At 44.6% G+C, this 21,765-nt stretch overlaps 1 protein-coding gene across 4 annotated transcripts in view; it reads right to left on the reverse strand.

The window, feature by feature from the left end:
• Positions 1-21,765, reverse strand: part of LOC306938381 (zinc fingers and homeoboxes protein 2-like) — a 143,566-nt gene that overhangs the window by 11,752 nt on the left and 110,049 nt on the right. For all 4 annotated transcript variants that reach the window (XR_013791718.1, XM_079522544.1, XM_079522542.1 and 1 more), the window contains exons 3-4: positions 6,804-7,233; positions 2,007-5,153 (exon numbers count right to left, since the gene is read on the reverse strand). Coding sequence is in view for 3 of the 4 variants with exons in the window: in XM_079522544.1 (XP_079378670.1) it covers positions 2,007-5,062 (3,056 nt within the window). In the remaining variant the exon portion in view is untranslated. The remainder of the gene's footprint in view (positions 1-2,006; positions 5,154-6,803; positions 7,234-21,765) is intronic.

A 21,765-nucleotide genomic window follows, 5' to 3' on the forward strand; every position in this document is an offset into this window, starting at 1 on the left:
ATACTATCCAACATGACAGCCATGTGTCATGTTGGATAGTATACAGCATAAAATCTAAGCAGCGCAGCAGGTGCTCTGAGGCTTTGATTAGCCAGCGGTCTGTTATATAGCGGAACGGTCATCATCAAGAAAAACCCACTGTTGAATTCAGCGATTGACTAATCAGAAACAAGCATTCAACCAAGCCGTGTAATAAGAAAAGACTTTGGCCACCAATTAACTGTTTTCCGAACAAAATATCACGAGCCCTGGTAGAGACTCTGCAGTTAAGGCACTGCTATCTTTTTTTAAATTCATAATAAACTAATTTGCATCTACTGTACCATAGCATGAGCAGTGTTTTGGGATCAGTATTTTGTCAACGTCTGGCTTGAAATGTTCTCTGTGACAATTTTCTTGCGGTAATTGTGAAGTTCTAGATACTGCTGACAAAGACAAAGCAGCAGAACATGGCTGTCCTATACATGCTGTTATTGAATGTGAACCGGCCCTGACTGTGCAGCGCATTTTATAAAACAGCGGAACAATTACCACACATCACGGCACGGCACGGAATGGTTCTTTTCAAAGACGCACTGTAGCTCACAGGGAGAATAAAAGGTTTCCTCAAATTATTTAGGTGATATTGTTATTCAATTATTACGGTTGTGTTATTTTGAGAGATGCTTTCTCAGAGCCTGGGCTGAAGAAAATGACACTTAATAGGTTGCCATCAAAAAACAGGGTAGATTATATCAAGCTGCCCTCCAAGATAAAATTGGGTGCAAACAGAATTAACGTAGAGATGTGGATTCTCAGAAACTGGTCAGGTGCAGTTCAATGTGTAAACTGGTCAGGTGCAGTTCAATGTGTAAACTGGTCAGGTGCAGTTCAATGTGTAAACTGGTCAGGTGCAGTTCAATGTGTAAACTGGTCAGGTGCAGTTCAATGTGTAAACTGGTCAGGTGCAGTTCAATGTGTAAACTGGTCAGGTGCAGTTCAATGTGTAAACTGGGTGGTTCCATTTCCATTGTGCTAACCCAAACTGTATAGCGTCTCTGTCGCCTGGAATCCTCATTGTCCAAAACTGTTACTTTTCAGGATTCAAATTCAAAAAGAGAAAAGTAGCAGATCTGCAAGGTTCGAGCCGCTCTTCAAGCTTGTGGATCTGCTACTTTTGATGCTTTTGTGCGACACTGTAGTATGACCAAGTAGGGCGTTAATTTATGAGAAAACAAAAAAGCGTTAAAATATGGATTCTCTCTCTCTCTCCCCAAAGCTAGTACCATTTCTTTTAGACACAGGGGAAGAGACACTTTTCTTATTCAAACAGATGGTGACAAATGTGATGGCAGAGAGAGAGGGGATGTAAGGTGCCTGGAAACCTTCACTGGCACAAAATCAATACACTCTTGGGCATAGCTAGGCATTCTGCAGGACAGAAACATCCACCTAATGGCATATGCAACATGTCTGACAATCCCTAACGAGCCTAAAACCAATCAAAAGGCAAGACAAGGGGAATAAGTCATTATTTAAAACAGACATATGTGTCTTTGAAAAGGACCATACCAGCATCTGTTCACATATTTGGCCTTGTGAATTCCATCATAGAACATTTTCCCGTTCCTGTTAGATTTTCTACTACTACTACTACTTTTGGCTAATTTAATTGACGCATTCAAATGCTGACAAAATAACTTTGACAAAATGTAAGTCCACAGTACATTTAGCATGTTGGCTTACCTAGGTCAACCATGTTTCTGCATAATGTTTAGATGCCTGTCAGATTGTCAGACTATGCTGTCTATGATGGAGAACAACATCATACACGAGCTGAGACCTGAGACATTTGAGTGTTCTATGCTCATGTCAAATTGATGACAGATTAATGAATGCAGACAGTTGCGTTGGGTTGACTATGCGCAAGTTTGATAAATGAGGGCCATCCTGCTTTTATTTGGAGAATGGTCGGCATGTGCCAGACTGCCGGTATGGTCCTCTTAAACATATGGACATTACTGTACCTGCCACTGAGCCAGTCGTGTAGGTCCTGGTGCTGTTGAATGCTGAGGCTTTTGGGACGCAGCTCTGCGGCCAACCTGCCCAGATCGCCCTCCGACATTTTACCGCCGCCTCCGTCCTGGCAGCGTTGGATGATGCTAGAGACATTTTCAGAAGAGCTCACCGACGCCCCCTGTCCAGCACTGCCGTTCACTCCTCCTCTGCCGGCAATGCCAGACGTTGCGCTGTTCATCTTGTAAAACAGCTCTGTCCAGTCTGGGGCGCTGCCTTTCAGCCCCGTGCGGCTGTCAGCGAAGGAGCGGGTGAGGTCGCCACGTGGCAGACCCGTCCTGGCTTCCAGCTGGCTGAGCTCCTCAGGAGAAGGCCACCTCACTTGCGCAGAAACATCCCTGAGGAGCGCCGGGGAGCGGCTGTCTGCAGGCACTGAACAGGGGGACGTCGGATTGGAGGGAACGGACGATGGCACGGTAAGAGGGGCGACGATGGGGAGGATGGGATGTGGTGGCAGGGGAGGAGGGCTTTTGACATGGCCACCGGTCGGTTTGTGAATTCCATTCAGCTGCATGGGCTGGTGCAGTTGATGTGGATGTCGTTTCTCAACTACCGCGGTGCCACCACCATTGCCCATACCGAAGAAGCCCATCCTCTTGGTGCCCATAGAGTTGAGCAGTGCCTGCTCGAGGTTGTCGCGGAGCGCGCGGCGCTCCTCGAACCAGCTCTCGATCTCCTGCCGCGACAGGCACGTGGCGACGGCCAGCTTGTCGACGTCGACATGCGTGGGGAAGCTCTTGCGCAGAAAGTTTTCTTCCAGGATCTTGAGCTGCTCCGCAGTCTTCCCTTTCATCCTCTCCAACAGGGGGAACTGGGTGGGCACCGACAACGACTTGTGCTGCTCGGCTCTGGGCGGTTCGCTGGCATACAGCTGTATGAAGCCATTGTTGTGGACGTGTGGGTTTTGCTCGTGGGACCATCTGGCCTCCACATGGGACACGCCGTTGGCCTCAGACAGAGGCATGTGCATCTTGTCTCCTCTGGCGTGGCAGACTTTCAGTTCCCCCCCTCCTTGCTGCTGCTCTTTCCATTTCGGTGAGGGAAAGCCTGTCGTGTTCTGGGACGATGGTGCTTTGAGTGGGGCGCGAGCTGACTGGATGATTGGGGGCCGCCGAATCTGCGGTGCAACCAGCGGGGGCGAGTTTGGTAGCTTCATGTCGGGGGCTAACAGCGCATGGGTAATGGGGTTTTTGTCTTTGGAGTTGATGGACGAAGGATGAGGAATTAGGTAGTTCTTGTATGGGGGTGCGATGATAGGCGGTGGTGCTAAGAAAGGCCGGTTCAATGACTGTTGAAATAGTATGGAGGGCAGAGACACCACCGGCCTGGTTTTGGAGTTGAAGGACGATGACAGAGGAGCTGCCGCCGCAAGCAGCTTCCCCTTGGACGATGGTGGCGGCATTAAAGGCACAGCAGCAGATAACCTCTTCAGCTCCGCCGGGACCACAGGAAACGCTACAGGTCTCTTGGTGTCCATGGGAACTGGAGGCGGAGCCATCGGGAGGCGGTCTTTCAGCGGTGGAGGAGGTGGGGGAGGGGCCATGAGACCCTTGTCTTTCGGGTCCCCAGAGTGTGGCGCGACCGCCATGACGGGTCGCTTGGACTCCGGGGCGAACATGGCCGTCGCGTAAGTCGCCAGAGGCCGCTTGGGGGCGTGGCCCGGGACCAAGGTCGTCGTCACAGTGACGGCGTTTAAGCCGTTGGACATGCTCGACGTCTTGAAATGATTGGGGTGCTCCACCGTGGTGTGGACAACCGGCTGCTGAGAGGCTTTGGCAGTCGACAGCTGTGACAACGGACTGGCGGCCGAGGCGGTGAAGGTGTGGTGGGCCGGCGGAATGGAGCCGTTGAACATCTTCTTCCTGGCCTCCTCCACCTCCTCGGGGGACCACGTGATGCCTTGCTTTAGCCTCTGCGTGGTGAACCACACCTTGATCTGCTCCTCCGGGTGCTTTGACGCCGCCGTCAGCCAGGAGAGCTCGGCGTGCGTCGGGTAAGGGAACTTGCTGAAGGACGTGATGAGCGTCAGGTTGTTGTCCAGCGACGGGTTGTATTTGGTGGTGTTCAGGGGAACGGCGATTTTTGGTACGGAGTTGAAGTTGGGCGGGCGCTGCAGGTGTGGGGTGACATGATGGGACAGCCCTTGGAAGATTGAGGTTTCGGGGATGATCACCGTTCCGTTGATGTTCACCGCCGTGATTTGGTCCTTCTGCAGAAGGTGATCCAACTGGCTTTTCAGGCCCTGGTAGATTGACGGAATACTGTCGGGTGACATTACTGTGGTGGATATGCAAGGGGGAAATGCAACGCCACTGTCGTTGCTTTCGCCCTGCCCGTTTGTCAAATCGCATTCGACTGCATTGTCCACGCCTTCGATTGTCTGTTCTAAGATAGTCTGATTGTTTGTTTTCACCCTCTTGAACTTGAAGTTTGTTTCGCCCGGGTGCCGGCTCTCGTTGTGCTCTGTGAGTGAGTCGAACTTCTTGGTGCTGAAGTTGCAGACGGCACACAGGTACAGCGGGTTGAGGATGACGTTGGGGTGACTCGAGTCCACATGCTCCTTGAAGTTGTCCAGGTTCTGCGTGGAAAAAGGGCAGTATTTGCACTCGTATTTTCTTTGCTGCCTTCTCTGAGTTTCTGCCTCATAGTCACCCCCTTCTCTCTCCTTTGCCTGTCCGCTTCCGTCATCCTCGATCACAGCCTCATCCTCCTCTTCATTTGACGGTTCATTTCGTTCCGATGGCTCTGGTGGACTTTCAGGCGGCGTTGAAAACGTCTCCTGCTCCGCTTTCTCTGGATTATCCGGACGCTCCGGTAGGTCTTGATCCTTTTCACTCGTAGGCTTGCATGGTTCCGATGGGCCCCTCTCTGTCATGGCGCCATTGTCTACAGAAATATCCGATGGCATATCTACGTCCATCAGCTCTTCTGGGTCGCTTAGCGGTCCGGGCAGGTCATAAACAACCCGGACCATGCAGGGCGTGGACGATTTCCTGCGACTGGACATGGCGGCTGCTGCTGGTTAAGTTGCTGGTTACCTTGATGATACTGCACTTGTCTGCTGGTGTGGGTGGCAGTGTTGAACAGCGTCAACCTGGCTGTTTTAGGGCAGAAAAACAGGGAAAAAATTAAATATCTTACTGTTGTTTTGACATATGTTACATGCTAGAAAGAACAAGGACAAGGGTGTTTATATTTCTTTATATATTTCTACTTTTCCTAAATATTTATATTTATACTTTAAAAGTTTGCAACTGCATTTGTTTGCTGCAAGCAGTACTGACTTGGTGCTTTCAATCATCTTTAAATTCATTAACATAATATATAACATTTGTTTCTTTTATTTCAGTGGCAAGAAGTCCTTTAACCGAGAATCTATTTGGTGTATTGAATCGCCAGTGGCCGCAATTTGTTCTGTACAAGCTCAAAATCTTTGAATTAATACAAAACTTGCGTTAATGTCACTTTAACGGCTGCTTTGACCCATTTAGACAATAAGTACAATCAAAACTCCCAGCCAAACGTATTCTCACACTTTGATCAGTGTGTATGGACGTGCTTTTTCCACAGAGAGATCAAGCCAAAGAATTTGCTTCAGAAATGTTATGATTATTGCGAACGCAGTGAGCATTTACTATGAGACCCAGCAGATCATGTCTGTCTGTGTGTCTGTCTGTCACACTGTAACACCACCCGCCCACCACCAGAGGGCGCAGCTGTATCACACACAAAAACACACACACACATGCACGCACACACACACACACACACACGCACGCACGCACGCACGCACGCACACACACACAAAACTTAACTTAAAAAAAACTTAAAAAGGAAAAATCTTAAACACAAAAAAAAGAGAACTTAAAAAAAATTTACGAGCTGCGTTCGCTTCCCGCGTTCGCCCGTCTTACTTGTTAATGTGCTTTGCCTAAGAGACGGAATGGAAACCTAATGCATACTGAATGCTCTTCTGTACTAAGGGGACTGCAATGTGATAAAGGTATGCAACAATTACGCAAAAATATATACAGTACAATCATTTACTGTGTGAAGAGCGGTTGGCTCACTTGTGGACGACACACATGATCGTCTGTGTAATACAATGTATTGTACACTGGATGACTAACACTGGGTGTGTAAAATTACACAGTATTAATAGCACTAATATAATTTCTTACTTTAGGCTAGTTCAATTATATTATAGTTTTTTTCCCCCAGCATCCATTAACCTTTATACCAGTACTCTGCTGCAACGCATGGGCCTGACTATGAAGCCTGATTTATACAGCTTGGTTGCATCTCTGCGCAACACAGACAAACCGCCTCTGTGGCGCGTTGTGAGCTTGTAAATCAGCCACTTTCAGCGAATCATAAATTAGCCATTACTGCTACGTCTTATCGTTGTATAAAGTAATTCAAAATACTATAATATATGAGGACAAGGCAGGACGGACAAGAATGTCCTGTTATCACATTGCCCTTATACTCTACCTCTGTCCTCTCTCTTCTCACGGAATACTACAAATTGATGGAGCGCGCACAGAAAATTAAACCGAAAATTCCGCCCACTTCTTTACACCTGTAAAACCTGTGATGTGTGTGAGTGACAAACGAAACTGATTGTCATTCCAAACGCTGGGACCGGAGGGAGGGCGAGAAAATGAAAGTGGCAAAGAGAAAAGTGTGTGTGTGTGCGTGTGTGTATGTGTGGGTGAGAGAGAGAGAGAGAGAGAGGGGCCCCTTACTGGAGGTGATCAATGGAGGCGACGACGGCAGAGGTGGAGGAGGACGAGGAAGAGGCGTGGGGGGAGTCTCTGGTGTGCGAGAGGAGGAGGGGAGGAGGACCGGCAGGGGGAGAGGAGCGGCTGGCGGTTCCGCTGCGGCTGGCCGGCTGCTGCTAGTGCTCTGTGGTGGTGGTGGTGCAGCAGTGGGGCTGCTGCAGCTCTGTGGTGGTGGTGGTGGTGGTGCAGCAGTGGGGCTGCTGCAGCTCTGTGGTGGTGGTGGTGGTGGTGCAGCAGTGGGGCTGCTGCAGCTCTGTGGTGGTGGTGGTTGTGGTGGTGGTGCAGCAGTGGCGATTCCCGCTCACTGGCAGCGTCAGCTCCCCACCTGGGCTTCATGGGAGAGCATCACACAGCACGGCACCAACGCAGCAGCAACGCTCCTTCAGACTGCAGCCTAGGCCAAAACACACACACGCACACAGACACAGGGAGAGAGTGGGGAAATGCACGTTAATTAACAAAAAAAGGGGGGGGGGGGGAATCGATATTAAATTATTTACAAAAATAGCCTGGTGGAACATGGGTTAGTAAATACAAACAAATGTGAAGCAGTTTAATTTGGTTTACTCATTGTTTAGGGTAGTGTAGAAACATAGATATATTTATTTATATAAAGAGAGAGAGAGAGAGAGAGAGAGAGAGAGAGAGAGAGAGAGAGAGAGAGAGAGAGAGAGAGAGAGAGAGAGAGAGAGAGTTTGCTGGTTTATGGAGCAAGAGAGTTTGATGGCTTTCACTGAGATACAGTCTTGTCATCCTTGGGAAGATGTGTAATAAAGGAAAAATGCACATTGGACAAACAGAGAAAGACAATATTAAATATATATATATATTCTTTTTAATTTTGATCCCAAAAATGTGTAACCCATTTTTCACCGCTGTGTCAATTATCTAATGTGATCCTGGGCTCTACACACCCTTCGCCAACCTGGGGAGAGCAACAGACTTGAGCTCATGCTTCCTTCATGCATGAGTTTTTGTCTCCCCAGTTAGTTGTTTTTATTGGTATATTCATTATGTACTATGTATTGATCTGCATACGATGGCGTCCGCTGTGGATGTTATGGCATATCCGCTGATATGTGATGTAGTCATTGGTCAGAATGATTTGAATGCCACCCACAGCCTTTACTTAAGTGTGACTCATCACCCTGATTGTCAGACCCTGTTGAAGACCTGAGTGTCTAAACACGTCGGTCATCCTTTGTTGTCTTCAGTACCTTTTTCCCTACAGTTTTCCTTCCACAATATTAGGCATTGTTTGTGCTAGTCATTCCAGGAAGAGATAGAAAAGTAAGAGTGAGGAACATATCGTTTTTATTTGCTGAAATACACTCTAGCTGGAAAGAGAAAGGTATGTTAAGAGAAACAGTATAATCATTATTAAAGCCTTGCCTCCACAATGGGATGACTGGCATGTACTGTACTGTGCCCTTACAATATGACAGATGGCGCATAATACAACTCTAATTAATGGTACTCTTTAACGAGTAGTAGGTCATTGTTTTACAAAATTATCTTTTTTTTTTTTCTTCTTTTTTTTTGTGGAAGTGGATCTTCTAATTATTGAGTGCTGGACTTCAGATAATGATTAGCCACGTGAATAAAATCATTAGAGTCTTGCTTCCACAATGAGATTGACTGACTTGTACTGTGACACCACACACACACACACACACACACACACACACACACACACACACACACACACACACACACACACACACACACACACACACACACACACACACACACACACACACACACACACACACACACACACACACACACACACACACACACACACACACACACACACACACAGTTGTCTTATTTTACTTGCACCCTGCTAAATAAAGGCTTTAACTGTCCGAGTCTGCTCCAGTGGCACTCCCTTCCTTCTTCTGCATAATGAGTACTATTTACTTTGTGTGCTTTAAGTACATTTTGATGTTTACACTTTTCTACTCAAGTAAGAGTAAGTTTCCACATTGTGGTATTGAATACTTTTACTTAAGAACATGTGAGTACTTCTTCCACCACCGTATATATGAAAATGAATTAATCTGAAACAAACTGCAATTGAGAGTGAAGTGAACTTCTCAAAATCACTTTGGATGCAAGTGCCCCTTAATCAAGGCACCCCGTTCCAGGGAGGGGAATCCACATTATGATAGTCCAAACAAATAACATACATACATGTGTGTATATATATATATATATATATATATATATATATATATATATATATATATATATATATATATATATATATATAATTATTATTATTATTATTAACCCAAGGCTGCAAACACCACCCAGCTACCTGCTCTCCAAACCCCATTAAAATACATTAAGCATCTCTTTCCGAGATTCTGAAAACGTCAACCTCACATGATAATTAGCCACAGTAATCATGTACTAAGAGAGACTCATTGATGTGATCTCTTGACAGCCACACAATGCAAACCAGGATAGAGAAGCTGGGTTGTGTGTGTGTGTGTGCGTGTGCGTGTGTGTACGTGTGCGTCCGTGCGCGCGCGTGTGTGTGTGTGCATGTGTGTGTGTGCACGTGTGTGTGTTGGGGAGGGATGAAATAGAAGGAAAGAAGGGCTAGATAAGGGGAGGGGGGTACAAAGGGGTAAAGAGAGAGACGGTGGGAGAGAAAAAGAACGATTGATGGGAAAGGGGCGAGAGAGATGGCAGAGATAGTGACAGTGGGAGTGTGGGGGGGGGGGGGGGGGGTGTAGCAGAGACAGAGAGAAAGAGATTAAAAACTTCTAAACTGATGAAAGAGAGCCCGCACAAAGCAGAAGACATTTTAAATAGGCCACGGCCTGAGAGAGAGAGAGGGAGATAGAGAGACAGAGTGTGTGTGTGTGTGTGTGTGTGTGTGTGTGTGTGTGTGTGTGTGTGAGAGAGAGGTGGGAGAGAGAGAGAGAGAGAGAGAGAGAGAGAGAGAGAGAGAGAACAAGAGACGGCGAAAGAAAGTGGAGGCTGTGAAAGACTCGGAGGAGAAAGAACGAGTCTGTTGAGATGGACAGAAAGAATATACGAGACAGAGAGTTAAGAGAGAGGCTGGCAGGCCAAATGAACGAAAGGAGAACCACCCCTCCCTCCCCAAAGTGAGAGAAAAGCAACATGAGGTGAAGCAGAGAGCATGCTGGAGAGGTTATGAGGACGTAGACGTAGAGGAGTGTATACTGACAGATGTATAGCCGCCGGCTCCACACATTTATCCATATTTTAGCATCATTCTACAATTGACACTAGCGGTGGAAAGTAAATCCGCTCAGACACTCAGGTATGCAGGAAGACGCATGTACTGTACCAATCCCACTCAAACTGTACCGTATGTACCGCATTCAGTCAGGATACCGTCGTTGACATTTTCACCACATATACGTGTAGCACTTGAACTCTATGGTCCTCATTCACAAAGGAGAAATACACCGCAGTGTAACGTATGCGTAACGGAAGCGTAAACAGATGCGGGAAATTCCGTCCGATCACGCTACGTTGTTTTGCCGTGCAATTCAAAGAGCGGTGTGTACCACAGGTACGCAGGTGTATGTCATAAAGAATGCGAGCGGGTGCCAAATGATCGGAAAATCACCCGACAACTTCATTTGCATTGATCCACGCCCCATTTCACACCATAAAAGGCGTCAAGCATGACTCAGCAGACAGCAGTAAAAAAAACAAAAAATAACTATAGGCCTTACATCTCAAACGAAATAGAGGTCCTCCTGACGGAATGCAACAAAATAATGATATTTTCAAGTATAGTGGCTATACAAATTAAAATAAAAATGATTGCTGGAAAGAAATTAAGCTATATTAGGACATTAAAAGAAAATGATCTGACCATGTCAAGCGCCGGAGCGACGACCACCACCTGCAGTCTCTTTTTTTACATCCATATACCATTACATTTGTGCGTGATTCTTTATATTGTCTATAGCCTACCATTAAACTATATAAATCATTTTCCCAAGCTTACAAAACGGTGAACGCTCCGCACCGCTGCAACAATGTCAAGCTGACTTACGGTATAAAATGCAGCTTGGCCATATTTATTTAAGTTCGGGACCAAGGCAGCAAGCTAGCGTATACTTGGCAATTATATTATAAAGCCTTTTCTTTTCTATTTAACAATTGCTCACTCACACCTTTGCAGAGGTAAAACATATATCCGATATTTTTATCAGAGCTGCATTGATTCATGCGGGGAATAGATTAATATCATCTCACTGTCATCAGTCTGAATGCCATGTGGAGAATGGATTTATTCTGATCATGGACACGTAGGCATAGGCCTATAGCTATTTAAAATGTCAACCATATACGGCGGGTAGCCTCCTCTTTGTCAGATCTAAGTGCAGGTTCATTTATGATGATGTCGTCATATTAAAATGATTCGCGAATTTCGCGGGACATTTGGCACCAACATTGATCTCATCTACATGGCACCTACATATTTGATCTCATCAATGTAGTAGCCTACAGCCTAGCTATAAGTTCCCCATATTATAATTAATTAAGGTGCACTGGCTTAAAACTATGACTGGCCGAATTGCACGCGCTGATGCAATAATGTGGACTTCTATTTTTTTATAGGGCTAATTAGCCCTGTGACTGCTGTCTCTCTGTCAGACCGGCATGTCTGTGAACCATAGAAATAATCTGTTCTGTCCGGGCCGGGCTCACCGCACCGTTATATTCATTTTCCAATGAATTCGTACAGTGCAGAATGCAGATAAGTGTATGTTCTTATTATAATTGTGAGTTTGTTTTTTAACATGCAGCGAGAGTCCGCGAGAGCCGATCTACAAGCTCACAACCGTTGCACTGCGAGTAGAAAGCTGTCAAGTGCAGCGCAATCGCGCATGCTAGAAATATCCTAATAAATAAATAAAAAGGTGTCGGGTTTGCAGGGGCAGTTTCTGTATGGGACCGCCCGCTTCGAATGGGATCAGTGTATTGAAACGGGGAAAATCAGATTTTCCCCGTTTCAATACACTGATCCCATTCGAAGCGGGTGATGGGACTCTAGGCTAACCTGCCTCTAGACTAAAGGCTTCTGAATAAATCTACGCAAGCAGTACACGACCCTCTGAGCTGGCGCAGCTTATAGCGGAGTTTCCGACCAAACAACGTCACCGTAAAGTTCACGTTCAAGTTCATGAATTCCCACGTAATGTGGGAATCCACGTAAATGCCTGTCCGCTCACGCTCCGCTCACGTTACGTAACGTTATGAGCGTAAACGCCGTTGTGAATGAGGACCTATGTGCTTAGTTGCCCGGGGACCCCGAGTGTTCCAATTTTGGAACACTCATTTCTTTCTGTCAACACCACAGACCTTTGCCAAAAATAGGCGATGTACAAACTCATGTTTTTGTCGACAAAATCTACAGTTGATTTTGTTGACAAAAATTTCGACCTCCTTGACGGTTGCATGCTGTAAATAGCCGATCTACAAGCTCACAACATGTCGCAGTGAGACGCGTTGTGAGTTTTAGTCAACATAGCTTAGTTTAGTCATTGAATTTTTTTGTCGTCGAACATTTTTCCTCATAGTTCTAGTTGACGAAATTACCACTGCAATGTTACACAATTGTGTTTGGCATTGTGACTGGGCTTCTGTGATACTCCAGAACAAATCCGTGCATGACAGCAACTTTATTAATCTGAGCGCAAAAAAATACCCCATAGGGCAGTGCCTAAAGACACACAATGAAAGCCCCCCTCCAGATACGCTTTAAAGTATGTAAAAATACCCCGGCTATGATTCATATGTTGTTTAATATAGTATTCCCTCATGAAAAGGGCCTGGAAGCACATCTACTCTTTCTCCCTCATCGATAGATTCTGCATCAATGAATATTCAAATGTGCATCAATATCTGAGGCCTCGTGCCCTGCCACCACCACACTGCTAAGTGCTTTCACTTTTTAGCAAGTGGCTCATTTGCATGTTGGACCATGATAGGTTTGCGGTAACCTCCGTCACCAGACTTTCCACCTCGGTGGTATTCGTTCTAAACCTGGCCCGGGGCCGTGTGATCAGGTCTATATATATCATTCTACACAGAGAGGGCAAAATAAAATGCTGCATTCAAGTGCAGGAGAGTTCGAAAAAGACAAAGATGCTGCCTTCGGGTTTGGCATGGAGAGGGTGCATTTGCGTTTCTTTCACCATAGTAAAAGATGCATTGCATTCATGGTCTGTCGAGGCCATTCTTGATATATTCTCCTATAGGTTTAATGTTTGTCTTTAGGTCAATGTTTGTTTTAAAAACGCCATTGACAATGAAGAGAAATTAATGTTTGTTTAGTCACTAACACAAACCCCATTAACAATCCCATTAACAATAAAGAGAATTTAATGTTTGTTTTGACACCGTTTGTTTTACATCATCATTACATCACCTAATCATAGCACCTAATCGAATTCCTTCCTCGATGTAAGATGGTAAGAGCACCCCTCACTTCACACGGGTGTGATTTTTATTTTTAAATACAGGTAAAAGGGCAAGTGGCTCAAGCTCCCTTTGATGCCTGTGTGCGTGTGCGTGTGCGCACGCGCGTGCGTGCGTGCGTGCGTGCGTGCGCCCGGTTACATGCACATGCAAGTGCCAAGAAAATATCCCATCAGATTCCCAAGAGTTCCCAAGCCTAGGATCCTACAGACAGGATGCAGTGTGCGCTGGCACTCGCCACTTGGCACAGCACCAGGCAAGTCGAGAAGGCACGTTGACTCCGTCGTGTTTTGGGTATGTTGCTAGGAAACCAACATAAAAACAGCGGTTTTCAAGAGTATGTCCGTGAACAACAAGGTGCTACATTCTCTCCATTTAATCCAATTTAAAGTTTTTTTTAAAGAGACTGTTGATTACCCAGCTCCTCTCTGGGAGTAAAAAAAAAGAGCTTTGTGTGTAAAAAAAAAACACGCGTTAGATTTTGAGGTATCTTGAAAGCAAGTGTTTTTTTGGCCATAGAGTGGCACTAGAACTGTGGTTCTAACAAAACCATTCCTGGATCAGCAGAGCCCTTGAAAATCTCAAAAGCGTTCAAAAGTGTTTACGCATCTGATCACTCATTTTTAAACGACTTTTTCTTTTTTATTATTATTATTTTTAAAATACAGTAGGCTATTCCTATATCTTCATTTCAGTGTTTTGTCAAATATTTGGGGGCCCGCATGTTGAAAATCACTGCACTAGAGCAGGGGTTCTCAACATTTTTGGCTGGGGACCCCCGGAAATGCTTTGGCCATGTCTCGTGACCACCAATATAAATTGACCGCTTCGATAACCTTAATAATAGCGAAAATACATCATAAATAAATACTGAAACCAGATATAATCATTAAGGAAATGTATGCATGTACTATGTGTACTATTTAAACTCTTAATTTCCATTTTCCAGCCATTCAGTTGCCAAAAAAAAAATAAATCATTTTTTTTGTGAAAATAATCTGGGGACCCTGGTTGAGAACCCCTGCACTAGAACAGTAATTCTCAACCTTTTGAGAATTACTCAATTCTAGAGTGGGGGGTCGCAGGACCCCCCACTTAAAGACTGACAAGCGAGTCGAGGCATTACATTTAGTTTGACTCGGTTCTACAGATAAACATTGTGAAAATAGCTGTTCTACAAGCTCACAATGCCTCCACGTGAGGCGTTGTGAGCTTGTAGATCAGCTATTTTCAAAATGTTTGCCTCCGTCTTATAATTTGAGACAATTTGGCCAATGTTTGACCAGTTTTATAGTGTAGTTTGTTGATTACTAGTAATGGTGTTTTTAAATTTAAAGTGTCTCAAAACTCCATAAATTAGTCACTTTACTGTCATCTGGGGATTCCCCAAAAATCATGTGGGGACCCCCCTAGGGGTCCCAAACTACAGGTTGAAAATCACTGCACCAGAGGAAAGGCCACAGCACGGGACACCAGAATATCTAGGGTTCATCCTTACGAGGAGCACCAAAGAGCACAGCAAATTCCATGACGAGTAGATACTGTGTCTTGTTGGGGACCAAAGCGTTGGAAAGACAACATGGACAAACTAGCATTGCCCTTAACCTAACCCATTTAGACCTGAGATCAGATTCAAAAAATGTCTTCTAAATCATGACAGTTTTCTTAAAAACCTATGTTTCTATAGCTGTGGTTCGCAAACTATTTCATGTCAAGGACCCCAAAAATTATATGGCCGCTGACCCCCATCTGAAAATATGTTGTTCGAGGGACCCCCCAGAAGCAAATATTAGAATATGTTCGCTGTATTTGCACACGGTGCCGTGCGGTGCCGTGCTATGAGCTTGTATATCTGCTATTTTTCAACAGCTAAAGTATAAAATAATGGTTAAAGTGGTTAAAAGATATAAGGTCTTAATGGGTTAAAACACCACCACTGTAATAATTGTATCTGTCATAATATTAAAGGATTTGTCTAGACTAGCTAACTAACTACTGTATCTGTATTGTGCCTTTGAGCCAGAGGACACCGACAAACTTCTGAGACGGTCACATGCTGCCTGCCTGGCTGGCTGCATCCCATTTCTGTTCTGTGGCATCCTAAAGCATGTCCTTTTGTGATTCCTTCCTTGTTGTGTGAGAGTCAGGGACGTGCACACATAGACATCAAAGGGGGCTTCAGCCCCTGCCCTTTTACCCGTCTGTAAAACAACTGCCCTTTCCAGACCATGAATGCAGCATTTACTATAAAGATATGCACAAATGCCACTCCTTTCCATGCCATTCCGGAAGGCAGCATTCAGGAGAATTGCTTTTTTCCGAAGTCTCCTGAACTTGGAACGCAGCATTTTGCGTTGAACAAATGTGTTTAGAAATCCATGTCGTACACCGCATCTCCACTAGATAAAGAATGCTGGGTTGCGACCCGAAAATAGCTGATCTACAAGCTCTGATCTGCTCTGATCCAAAAGTGCCCCATTATGGGATTTCAGCCCCTGCCTCTCTAACACTCTCTGCACGTCCGTGGTGAGAGTACTTATGCACAGAGAAGTGTGTCTACTCTCTCCGACACTGCTTTTACATTTCATTTTAAACCACATGAACCCTAGCGTTCCTATTCTGGGAATAGGAAAAAAAAAACATCTGTTGAAAATAACTTATCTACAGATCTGTGTTCTTGTAGATCTGCTATTTTCACAGAAGAGATTTGATGTAGACGGAAAAAGGAGGAGGCAGGAAGTATGGACCCTTAAGTAGTCAACAGAATACCAGAATAATGCAAGAGGTTATCCTCTTGACCACAGTTTGACTATTATCGATTTCGTTGATGGAACGAAGTGTCACAGAAAATACGGCGTTATCCTTTACATGTATTTTTGTCGGGCTGTCATGGCACCAAATGCCAGAGATAAGAGGATGTATGAACTTCATACCTGGCAATAAATGTGATGCGATCATTACAGCACTGGCAGCAAGGCCTCCAGTCTATAGACATGATTACAGCACTGGCAGCAAGGCCTCCAGTCTATAGACATGATTACAGCACTGGCAGCAAGGCCTCCAGTCTATAGACATGATTACAGCACTGGCAGCAAGGCCTTCAGTCTATAGACATGATTACAGCACTGGCAGCAAGGCCTTCAGTCTATAGACATCATAACAGCACTGGCAGCAAGGCCTTCAGTCTATAGACATCATAACAGCACTGGCAGCAAGGCCTTCAGTCTATAGACATGATTACAGCACTATCGGCAAGGCCTCCAGTCTATAGACATCATTACAGCACTGGCAGCAAGGCCTTCAGTCTATAGACATCATAACAGCACTGGCAGCAAGGCCTTCAGTCTATAGACATCATTACAGCACTGGCAGCAAGGCCTCCAGTCTATAGACATCATTACAGCACTGGCAGCAAGGCCTTCAGTCTATAGACATCATTACAGCACTGGCAGCAAGGCCTCCAGTCTATAGACATCATTACAGCACTGGCAGCAAGGCCTTCAGTCTATAGACATGATTACAGCACTGGCAGCAAGGCCTTCAGTCTATAGACATGATTACAGCACTGGCAGCAAGGCCTTCAGTCTATAGACATGATTACAGCACTGGCAGCAAGGCCTCCAGTCTATAGACATCATTACAGCACTGGCAGCAAGGCCTTCAGTCTATAGACATCATTACAGCACTGGCAGCAAGGCCTTCAGTCTATAGACATTATCAGTGGAATTGCACTGCTAGGGAACGGCTTGGGTCCAAGTTGATTTCCGGTCAGCTACCGATATTGACACAAACGCCGCAACAGCAAATAAACCTGGGACGCATTTAGAATGTTTATGTTGTGTGAGAAGGGCCATTGAAAAAATAAAAATAAAATAAAATAAAACACTTCTGCCTCCTACTGCAACAACACGTGCTCTGTAGCTCTTATTTATTTAACCTTGTTCGCTCATTCTAAACACACATCTGTCGTCCAAGCACTGCAGTGGATCTGACCCGGCTTGCACCCTTGCTAGTGGTTCCTTGTAATGTTGACACTATGGGAATTGGAGGTTATTCTCCACAGTGTTGCACTCGCTATAATAATTCTGTAACTCTGGAAAAGAGCAAAAGCTAAATGCCTACAATGTTAAATAATAAATGTAACCAGCTGCAGCGAAAGAAAAAATAAAAACCCACCCAGTGTGGATAGAAGAGAACATGTGGGACTCAGCGGGACCAGGAGACAAGCGAGAGGAAATGTCATAAGGAAACAAGGACACTTTTTTTGGAAATCAAATGCACCCCAAGTTTGGAATATCCATGACCCCCTCAGGCATCAAGACACCAGTGTGTGTGTGGGTGTGTGTGTGTGTGTGTGTGTGTGTGTGTGTGTGTGTGTGAGGTCTCAAACCGTATGTACAGTATGTGCATGCGTGTACAGCTGGCTCATCGCGCGTGTGTGTGTGTGTGAGTGCGTGCACCAAACGCATGTGCACAGATGCATTTGCACGGATACTTAACGAGCGATCAAAGGATGCTTTTGTGCAGCCGTCTCGTGGTGTGGATGCATAATTTAGACAGCCGCGCGCTACAATGACATAGCTTGTTATGTGAGCGACTCAGGGTTACCTTCAGAGGCTTCTATCAGACGCTCTCCTATAGGGCGCGTTTATTCTACACTTCTACAAAACACTAGCTACAAGGAGGTCATTGTAGGCTACACGCAACCAGTGGTGGAAAGTAACTAAGTAGATTTACTTAAAGGACCACTACACCACTTTTCAACTTATCTTCATATATAACTGGTCCTCATGATAAAATACCACGAAAACAATTGTGGCATTTTATCATGAACAATATAGTGAGGACCAATTATATGAAGGTAGCTTGAAAAGTGGTCCTGTGTTGAGTGTGGTACTGTACTTAAGTACAATTTTGAGGTATTTGTACTTTTTCCAATTCCCAGTACTTCTACTTCTACTCCACCACATCTCAGAACAAACGGAATGCCCTCCCTGTGGAGATCAGGCTCGCTTTTATGAAGCTGCTTTTATCCCCTAAATGTTTTAACACATGTCTTACTGCATTTCTCCATATTGGTCCATATTGTTTTATCCTCTGTATCATTACTTATTGCTGTTTATGGTGTGTATTGTTGTTTTTATTCTCTGTGATGCACTTGGTGCTATATAAAAAAAGCTTTATTATTATTATTGGCCTACCAACCTTCCCATTCTGTGACGCACGTGGAAGCTTGCGCAAGCTTGTGGAAGCTTGCCTTCCCTCGAGATACAGACGCCCCAGAGCAGAGCCTAAGGAGGCGTCTACCTTTCTACGTATGTCTATGGTGCTTCCAATGGAGCAAGTCACCTATAAGAGGGTCTGTTGAGGGTCTATGTGGTTTGCATGTTGGTACAGTATGTGTGTCCAGAGCTAGGCTGTCAGTAGGCAAACTCATAAAATGTTTTATACTTTTTTGGGGAAATATTTAACTTTTCCAAACAAAATGTTGCAGTGCCGTGTCAATGGGACATAATTAACATGATGTCTGAGGACCACATGGATGCCACGCAGCAATCCCCACGCAAAGTAAGGATTATGGGACGGATGGTGGGAGTGGAGCAGGGCGGAGAGCATCTAAAAAGGTGAGCTCGTCTAGACATTATGGAAATGAGAAGCACATTTGCCTGGACCAATCTGATCATTGAACGTGACAGGGTAGCAACCAATAACCATGTAACTACCGTTCCATCAGCGACACATGACTCCACTTGTAATTGACAGAAATGAGACCAACCATATCATGGATATTATTAAAGGTAGAGTAAGTGATTTTTGAGCGGTGCACACCGCTCCAATAAAGGGCTTTGTGTGTCTCTATGTACGTCTGTCTGTCTGTTTAGAGTACGACCTATTGACCCCTGCAGAAGCTTCGGTCGCATTCGAGCCACACACTATTGAGCAGACCCACACTGAGAAGTCAGCTAATTTGAGGATAACACAAAAAGTCTGAGGGGCTTGATTCCACTGTGGCCCTGCATGGGTATTCAATTCTTCAAGACACTTAAAGACATAAGCAATGAACGTAAATGTTCTCTTTAGTTACTAACTATATCAAAGCCTTTGACACCGTAAACCACACCATACTCCTTCAGAAATTGCACAATATTGGTTTTAGCGAAGTAAAAGTAAAAAGACAATATTGTTGAAGCCAGTTTTCACTCTGTCTTAGACTATGGGGACATTATTTACAGGATTGCTGCTCCATCCATTTTAAAGCACCTCGACACGGTGTACCATTCTGCCCTAAGATGGGTCACTGGTGACAGTTACGGTACCCATCATTGTACACTATGGCAGGGGTTCTCAACCCGTGGGTCGCGACCCCTCGGGGGGTCGCCAAATTATTTTAGGGGGTCCCCAAATTATTTTCAAAAAAAAAAAAAAAATAAAATAAAAAAAAAATATATATTTTCACGATTTTTCAAAAATAGCAGACCTACAAGCTCGTAGCGCGCCACTCGGTGGCGCGCTATGAGCTTGTAGATCTGCTATTTTTCAATAGCTAAATTATAACAATGCTTAAAACACCAAAAGGGGTTCCCGCCCAAAATGGTTTAAGGTTATTGTAGCAGTCAATTTATATTGGGGGTCGGGAGGGGGCGGGGCGGGGGTCCCGAGACGTTGCCAAAGCATTTCCGGGGGTCCCCGGCCAAAAACGTTGAGAACCCCTGCACTATGGGAACGCAGGCATATCCTCTCTGTATGAGAGGAGTGATAAGCACTGGTATTTATTCATTTTAAACTTAATCATCATGCTAAAATATGTATATAGGTTGTGTATAGGTTAGAAATAATCCCCTGGCTTTGCCCCACGTCTTTCTGCCACTTTGTTTACAAATGTGAGAGGAAGTCACAGACTTGGAGACCTCATAGCCTGGAGGGATCATGCGACGCTCTGATTGGTTCAGAAACTTCAGAGCCAGCGTTTCAAGCTGAAACTTCAAAATAAAATGCCCACCATTTCCGTTTCACGACTATACCTTTAAAAATCAATTGTTCCCTGGGACAATTCAAGGAAATGATTTCCAGCACTTTTGTTCAACATTGTAATTGTTTTAATTAATTCTGTCTATCTCTTAGTTCTTTAGTTTTGAGTATCTTATGTCTTCTGATTCATAATATTATTTCAAATTGCTGTTGTATATTTTTTTTGTGATCAAGTTTTTATTTTATTTTTTGTTAAAAGAAAAGGGGTTCCCACCCCCCCACCCCCCCCCCCCCCACAGGTTGAACAGCGAAACAGATACAAAAATTTCAATACATCAAAAACAATCATAATAATAATAATAAATAAATAAAGCAAGACAGGTACTTTACCATTGGAAAAATAAAATTAAAAGAAAAGAAAAGAAGTCAGAGATGTTGGCATGATTTAAGTTTTTCTAATGCTGTGGATAAGGTGTTAAGTGTGTTTTCTTGTGCCCCGTTGGATCGAGCTATAGAGAGTTCCAGAGCGATCATGTCCATTAATGAGAGGATCCATTGTGAGACCTCAAGTTTATGGGGAGGTTTCCATCTTAGGACCGTTTTGTTGCATATTGTTGATTTGTGTTCTGTATTCGGCTACATTGAAAATGAGGTCCTGCCCCTCAATTGTACTCCGAGTTTAAATAAAGGTTATGATGATGATGAAATGTAATTTAACTCATTTCTGCCATTAAACGTAGAAGATTTTTCTATGGTTGACCGGAGTCCCTCAGGGCTCTATAGCAGTGTATTTTCTGTTTTTGTGGGCAAAGCTTTCGCTTTATAAGTCGATTCGCTCCATGTACACACATGTATGCACCGTGAGACTGAATCCTGCCAGAGACCGTACTTTTCGTAGAAACCCTCTCACTCTCAATAAAGATAAAATATTGCAGGCGATTGACTGCCAAATCTCCTTTTAAATAGCAGATGTTGCTGGTTGTTTCCCTATGGCCTTCATATCCAGTATTTTATACAATTGTGCCACAAGTCCACTGTATTGTGTTCTTTTCTTTACAGTTTCTTTGTGTTCTGCAACCTAATCCCAAGAGGAGAGTTTGTCTGCTTACTCACTGTACAGTAGACTCACAGCAGCTGACTTTGATATACAATTTGAATTATTTTGTTTAATGTGGATACCCCACTGTCTGTAGTATTTCATTTGAAGAAATCACACAGAGGGAGAGAGGGAGAGAGAGAGCATGGTAGTGGAGGGGGCACAGGTAGAGAAGATAAGAATTAAAATTTCATTTTTTTTAAATCCCACTGCTAATGGAATTTGTTGAGTACTTTAGGCAAACAGGGTTTACTGGTGGTTGGTGCAATTACCTCGACAGCAGCATAGCCCAAATTGCAATGTCCTGGATTCAAACTGAGCTCATATTCTCTCTCTCTCTCTCTCTCTCTCTCTCTCTCTCTCTCTCTCTCTCTCTCTCTC

The sequence above is a fragment of the Electrona antarctica genome, assembly GCF_951216825.1.
Source record: "Electrona antarctica genome assembly, chromosome: 15".
NCBI classification, from domain to species: Eukaryota; Metazoa; Chordata; class Actinopteri; order Myctophiformes; family Myctophidae; genus Electrona; species Electrona antarctica.